Below are 7480 nucleotides of genomic sequence, written 5' to 3' on the forward strand. Positions count from 1 at the left end.
GCTAAGAAAATACCTAAGAACATCTTTGTGAACTGTGATGAAGGATTTCTTTCAGAAAGACCCAAAACCCACCAATCATTCAGTGAAAAACTAATGGACTTGACTGAATCAAAATTAAAGATTTCTGTCCAACACAAGGTCCAAGAACAAAATAGAGTGGTGACAGCCTAAAAGATTTCCAGTATCTAAAACCTATAAGGGGTTACTCTTAAGAACTTCCACAAATCAGAAGAGAAAACCAGAAAACCCAACTGAAAAACAGCCAAAGGATGTGAATAGGTAATTCACAGAAAAGGAAATCTGAATGACAAATGAAATGTTACACCTCACAAGTAATCAAAGAAATGCAATTAAGAAACATTTCACATACATGAGAAGGGCAAAAATTAGCAAGTCAGAAATATCAAGTATATTTTTATATATATAGATATATATAGGTATGTAGATATATTTATATATATATGTATATAACTATATATATATATGGGATCCCACTGCTGAGTATAAAGTTCAGAGAAACAGACACCCAGATCCACAGGAAAACAAAACAAAGGTATTCTTGCCTAGGGTGGCAAGAAGTTGGAAAGGTAACCATCACTAGGGGGTGCCAATTATTACCAGATGATCTTTCAGCAACAATCCACCCTCTCTACTGTGCATGATGATGCTGGGGCTAGGACTCTATAAACTCTAATTCCTCTTTGTCAAGTGGCCCCCTATTGGCTTCCATTGGCAGAACCTAACAGGAAGGAGATTATAAGGAAGAACAATGGAAATCTTCGTTCCTGTTCTGCTTCCTGCTCATGTCATTGATGTAAGAGGAAGAGTGATAGAAGACGAAGGATTCTGTTGAACATGTCAAACTGGAAGTGACAGTGGATACCCAAGAGGACACGAAAGCCTTAAACATTGCTTATTGTTATTTCTCCACTAAGACCTCTCCTATATACCTTTCCTCTGCTAAGTTCAAAAAAACCAGAAATGAACTACTAGGTAGGGAAGGGAAGGGCAGAATTCTATCACTTTCTAAGGTGCTACCTTTCTGATCAGTCTAAAATGCAAATGCAATCATGTCTCTCCTCTGTCTAAAACCTCTGGATGGCTTCAGAACACCCTCAGCGGGGGTGGGGGAGAGAATAAAAGTCTAACTGCTTGGGGCGCCTGGGTGGCTCAGCTGTTAAGCGTCTGCCTTCAGCTCAGGTCATGATCCCAGGGTCCTGGGATTGAGCCCTGCATCAGGCTCCCTGCTTGGCGGGAAGCCTGCTTCTTCCTCTCCCACTCCCCCTGCTTGTGTTCCCCCTCTCACTGGCTGTCTCTCTGTCAAATAAATAAAATCTTAAAAAAAAAAAAATGTCTAACTGCTTACTAGAGCCTACCAGGTGTTGTATAAGTCTGGCTTCCACCTACCTTTCAGTATCACGAAACCCACTCCACTGCACACTGTCTCTTCCAAGCATCAAGCCTATTTATACAAGAAGGCCCTGCTGGTCCTCTTCCCAGCCTCATGGTTTTCTTCCCTCATCCCCATTCTTCCTTTACCTAGATGATTCCTACTCACCTTCTAGTTCCCTCATCAGGGACTTCTGCTTCATGGAAGATGGATTAGCCATACTTTCCCTTTGCCTCCTGCTATGTAAAGCCAAAAATTCTGGACATTATTATAGGTAAAGTAAACCTATGATAACTCAAGGTAGAGAGGAAGTAGCAGACTGCCTAGGCATTTTAAGACCAGAGGAAAAACATAATGGTAAGTTCCCTGGGTTCTCTTTCACCTTCTATATTCCAGACTTAAGAAGTTAGCAGCTAGAGGGGCGCCTGGGTGGCACAGCGGTTAAGCGTCTGCCTTCGGCTCAGGGCGTGATCCTGGCGTTATGGGATCGAGCCCCACGTCAGGCTCCTCCGCTGTGAGCCTGCTTCTTCCTCTCCCACTCCCCCTGCTTGTGTTCCCTCTCTCGCTGGCTGTCTCTATCTCTTTCAAATAAATAAATAAAATCTTTAAAAAAAAAAAAAGAAGTCAGCAGCTAGAAATGCCAGTAACCACAAACACCAACCAAAGCCTGGTTGATCTCGCCAAAAGGCCAAGAAAGAGGTAGCCTAACAAGACAGAAAACCTTTAGACAATAACCACTCGACTCCAGCAAAGCACTCAGTGGGGTGGGGGGAATCTAGCCCAACTCCCACCCATGCCATCAAGGCCCAGTAGGAAGCCAGGACTTCCATCCTCACTGGTGGTAACAAGCTCCCGCTCTGGTCACACTGTCAGTGGAGACCACTTGGGTAAGTCTGGACTTCACATCCTCACTCCACCCTAGCAGTAATGAAGTACCCCTATCCTGCCCACAAGAGTGAAGGCCTGGTGAGGAACCTCAACTTCTACCCCCACCTGGCACTAACAAAGGTGGAGAAGACCGTTTCTCCTGCTAGAGTGGTATCAAGAGCAGCCAGACAAAACAGAAGGCTTCAATAAGACCCAGAGATGCAGAGGAAGCATGTTGGGCCCATGAATAAGATCCAGAGTCTCATAATCCCCCAAATGTCCATATTTTAGCTGAAAATTACTTGGAAAATCTCAAACTGAATAAAAATAATCAACAGATACCAACAAAATGAGAAGTTAGAATTATCTGACAAACTTTTAAAGGAGCCGTTGTAAAAGTGCTTCAATGAGCAATCAAGAACACACTGGAAACGTGAAAAAAAAAAGTTGCAGTAAAATAGAATATATAAAGAAAAACCAAATGGAAATTTTAAAACTGAAAAAACACAATCAAAATAAAAGCTAAACAAAGAGGCCCAACAGCAGAATGGAGGGGACAGAGAAAACAATCAGTGACATGGAAGATTAGAAATTGCTCAATCAACACAGAAAAAAAAGTAGGGGAAAAAAATGATTAGGGCCTTAGAGACCTGTGAGACTATAATTAAACATCTAACATTGGTATCGTTGGAATCTCAAGAGAGGAGAAATAGGGCAGGGCTATCTAAGTATAAGAAAAATAACAGCTAAAATCTTACCAAATTTGGCAAGACATAAGCCTAGAGATTCAAGAAGGTTAGTAAATTCCAAACAGGAAAAACCCAAAGATATCCATGCCAAGACCTATCACAGTCAAATTTCTGAAAGGTCATCAGCTTAAGTCTCCATTAACTCTTAACTATCCTTCAGCACTCTGTTTAAATCAGGCTCTCCTAATATGCTATCCCATTGCACATTGTACTTTTCCTCCGTTAGACCCGCTGCATTTATAATTACATGTTCAATATTCACCTTCCCCACTAACCTATAAATTCCATGAGGGCAGGGATTTGGCCATTGTTACATCCACAGCACTTAAAGTGCCTACCAGACAAAATCTGGTCTATTATTAGTATCCAAAGTATATAAAGACTTCTACAACTCAACATAAAGGAAAAAACAAATAATCCAATTTAAAAAATGGGCAAGGTCAGGGCACCTGGGTGGCTCAGCTGGTTAAACAGTCAACTCTTGATTTCAGCTCAGGTTATGATCTCAGGGTCCTGGGATCAAGCCCTGCGTCAGGCTCCCAGCTCAGCAGGGAATCTGCTTCGGTATTCTCCCCCTCCCCTTTGCCGCCACACCCCCACCCAGTGCACACTTTCTAAAATAAATCTTTAAAAAACAAATGGACAGAAGACATGAATAGACATTTCTCCAGACATACATATAGCCAACGGACACATGAAAAGATGCTCAGCATCACTCTTCACAAATCAAAACCACAATGAGATTTCACCTCACATCTGTCAGAATGGTCAAAATCACAAGAAACAAGTGTTGGTCAGGATGCAGAGTAAAAGGAACTCGTGTGTACTTGGTAGGATGCAAGCTGGTGCAGCCACTGTGGAAAACAGTACGGAGGTTCCTCAAAAAATTAAAAATAGAACTACCATAGGATCCAGTAATTGCACTACTGGGTATTCACCCAAAGAAAATGAAAACACTAAACTGAAAGGATATATGCACCTCTGTGTTTACTGCAACATTACTTACAATAGCTAAATTATGGAAGCAGCCCAAGGGTCCACCAATAGATGAATAAAGAGGCAGTATATAACATAAAATGGAATATTATTTGGCCATAAAAAAGAATGAAATCTTGCTATATGCAAACATGTAAATACCATATGATTTCACTCATCTATGGAATTTAAGAAACAAAAGAAAAAAAAAAACACCAAAAAAACAGACTCAACTACGGAAAACAAACTGATGGGTACCAAAGGGAAGGGGATGCAGGGAGGAATGACATAGGTGATGGGAATTAAAAATACACTTACCTTGATGAACACCTAATAATATACAGCAGTGCTGAATCACTATATTGTACACCTGAAACTAATAACAATGTTAACTATCCTGGAATTAAAAATTTAAAGTTGCTCCATTAATGTTTGTGGAATGAATAAATGATTACTCTTCAAAAAAAAAAAAAAAAAGTCCTCTCCTACCTACCAATCTATTTTATCCTTTTCTGAAAACTGTTCCAGAGACTCATCTCTTCATCAGGTGTAATTACTCCCAGGCTGGCCTGCCCTTACCTTATTAGTTTGTAGAATTCTTGCATGAAATGCAGCTGGCCAGGCATGAAGCAACAGGTAAGCATAGGAGCGAATTGCATAAACTGGGGAATATTCCCAAGTCTGAAACCCCTTCCCATAGATGAGGTAGTGTGTCTGAAAGTACAGAACAGATTTAGGATTAAATTGGGCAAAAATCCTTGCTAAGAGCATACAGGTGAAGTTTCCAAGCAAAAATATTAAGACAAAGGTACACAGAAATGCTGACATTCTCAACAAGATTTGAAACTAATAGATAAGAATCAAAATGACCCAATACTGAAAAATATTAGGACATTATAATTTCTACAAGATTATTGTTTGGTCAATGTAGGAAGTTTTAATTTTACTTTTTTTTTTTTTTTTAAATATTCGTTAGCCAAGGGGCACCTGGGTGGCTCAGGCGGTTAAACATCTACCTTGGGGGCGCCTGGGTGGCACAGCGGTTAAAGCTTCTGCCTTCGGCTCAGGGCACGATCCCGGCGTTATGGGATCGAGCCCCACATCAGGCTCCTCCGCTGGGAGCCTGCTTCTTCCTCTCCCACTCCCCCTGCTTGTGTTCCCTCTCTCGCTGGCTGTCTCTATCTCTGTCGAATAAATAAATAAAATCTTAAAAAAAAAAAAAAAATCTACCTTTGGCTGGGTCAAAATCTCCTGGTCCTGGGATAGAGTCCCTCAGCAGGGAGTCTGCACGTGCGCCCCCCCCCACCACTCATTCTCTCTCTCAAATAAATAAAATACTCATTAGCCAAAACAGAGAAACTCTAAACCTTGTATTTGCCTTAAACTACCTACACTAAGCATTTTTTTAATGCAAAATGGGATCAGAAAATCTCACCTCTGAATTTTCTGTCATAGGGAGTCAGACTTATATACGTATAAATCACAAAACAGCCGTATAAGCATACTATTTAATAACTTTATTTTAGCAAACATCAGAAAAAATAACCAAAAGGGTTGAAAGAAATTTGTCACCTCTAGGGAGTAGGATTTGGCTATGAGAAGTGGAACAGAGAGCTACTGTTTTTTTTCCCTTTAAGTTTTGTAGTAGCTGTTAACTGTAAATATTATCTCAAAGTATTATTTTGATTTAAAATAAATTTTTAAGAAAAATTTACAAATTACATCTTTTTGTAAAAAGCCCCATTTTCCTATGGCCTTCAAGGGCAGGTAAACCATCAGCTTAGAATAGAAAAGGGAAAATAAAGTTGTTTTATTACCAGTCACACTTGTATATTATTTGTATCCTAATTGGCAACAAGATCCCAAGCAGTGAAATCAAGGGGGGGGGGGGGAGGAAGGAAGGAAGAAAGAAATCACCTACTGGTTCCCAGTAGTTGAATGTTTCATCACAGTCAGAGATGTTGCTCAGGAGAGCAGCACATAACCTGGCTGAGAGCAGACACTTGAAAGCAGTAGATCCTTCAGGTGCCCAGACTTGTCCTGCTTTGTTCCCAGATAACCTGCTCAGAAGCAAAGAGAGGATGTGTCAGGAAGACCTAACTAGAAGGGCTGAAACTAGACAGAAACGACAAGAATAGCAAGAACATCAAAGCACACTTAAGTAATTCACCTAAAAAGTTTGTTCTAAGTAGAATACAGACGGGACAAGACCTTCATTAATCTTATTTTTTCCACTTCCTGCTTTTAACGCGTAAGGTCATTCATACACTTTAATTCATTGCCTCGATGACACTCCTTGGAGGCCACAAAGCTCTCGTTCTCCTTTTCTTTCTTCTAACAAGGTCATTACTTTCCACATCTTTATTCATTTCCTCACTTGTTCAAATGCACAGAGGCCTAACTTGTGCAAAGTACATAACCTCCTCCAATTCCATATGTTGACCGCTCCTTTAACGCGGTTCTAACCCGCAGTGCCCCTGGCTTGGGGAGAGAGGCGGTTGCAGGTGCCGGAGGTTGTGGGGCCCACACTGAAGAGTAAGGGGTTAGGACTTTGTGGTCAATGAAGGAAACTGAGGGAGACAGGCGGAAAAGGTCTGCTCTTTGCTGTTGCCAGCGTCTCCCACGGAGGCTCAGCCACCTCAAACACCACGACACCAGCCCGCTCTGGGCCTGGGCCAGCAGCCTCGGAGCCTCCCTCCAGACCCGGGATGGGGGGCCCAGGGTGGGGCGAACACCGGACGTGACCCGTCCAGGAAGAGCAGAAGGACCAGCGGAAGAGGCAGCCAGGCTGGATCCTCGCCGCCCGGGGAGACCCTCCGGGACCACCCCGCGCCGAGCCGCCCGGCCGCCACGCCCCCGCCGCGCCCGCACACCTACTCGGTCCGGGGCTCCGCGCCGCTCGCCTCACGGCTGCACAGCAGCTCCCGCAGCTTGTCCGCGGCCGAGACCGTATCCCCGCCGCTGCCCCCGCTCCCCTTCAGGCGCTGACGAGCCCCTCGGCTCGCCATGGCACGCGTGGAAAAAAAGGTACAATTCGGCACCCTACGAAGGCGGCAAGCGCGGAGACATAGCTTTGGCTGGCAACGGTGTCCGCCGAGGGACAAAAGACCTTGACATGCTCAGAAAAGACTAAATTATAGAGTTATTGAGCCAATTGGGGCAATCCCCAAGTAGGAAAGCAAAAAAAATGAGACCTGAGACTTGACTTTCGCTACCGTAGCTATCCTTTCCACATATTTGTAACTCTGGGCAGTCTATCCTCCGTCCTACTCTCTTCCTCCACTCTTCAAAAACGAAAAGTGGCTAAACAACTCTACGGAGAAGGCAGAGGTATTTATCCAGTTAAAGATAACAGCACAGCTGAAGATGAAAAGGGGAGGTCCTTAAAAGGTCACTGACACCTTGCCCTCCCTTGTTTTTCGGGGAGAGTGATAGAGACAGACTGTAGCTAATTAACTGCTTCAGAAAGACAAAGCTGTAATGGCAGAATATAGAATAA

At 43.1% G+C, this 7480-nt stretch overlaps 1 protein-coding gene across 6 annotated transcripts in view; it reads right to left on the minus strand.

Moving 5' to 3' along the window:
* ALG9 (ALG9 alpha-1,2-mannosyltransferase) overlaps window positions 1-6989 on the minus strand; it is a 95884-nt gene extending 88895 nt beyond the window's left edge. For 3 of the 6 annotated variants that reach the window (XM_044386670.3, XM_026505772.4, XM_044386669.3), the window contains exons 1-3: window positions 6859-6989; window positions 5903-6041; window positions 4561-4695 (exon numbers count right to left, since the gene is read on the minus strand). In XM_044386670.3, coding sequence (XP_044242605.1) covers window positions 4561-4695; window positions 5903-6041; window positions 6859-6989 — 405 coding nt within the window. Of the gene's footprint in view, window positions 1-4560; window positions 4696-5898; window positions 6042-6854 lie in introns of all 6 variants that reach the window. The other 3 variants (XM_057316965.1, XM_026505776.4, XM_057316966.1) reach the window with 2 other exon arrangements.
* Between the last annotated feature and the right edge of the window lie 491 nt (window positions 6990-7480).

Source organism: Ursus arctos, unplaced genomic scaffold (assembly GCF_023065955.2).
Source record: "Ursus arctos isolate Adak ecotype North America unplaced genomic scaffold, UrsArc2.0 scaffold_22, whole genome shotgun sequence".
Taxonomy (NCBI): Eukaryota; Metazoa; Chordata; class Mammalia; order Carnivora; family Ursidae; genus Ursus; species Ursus arctos.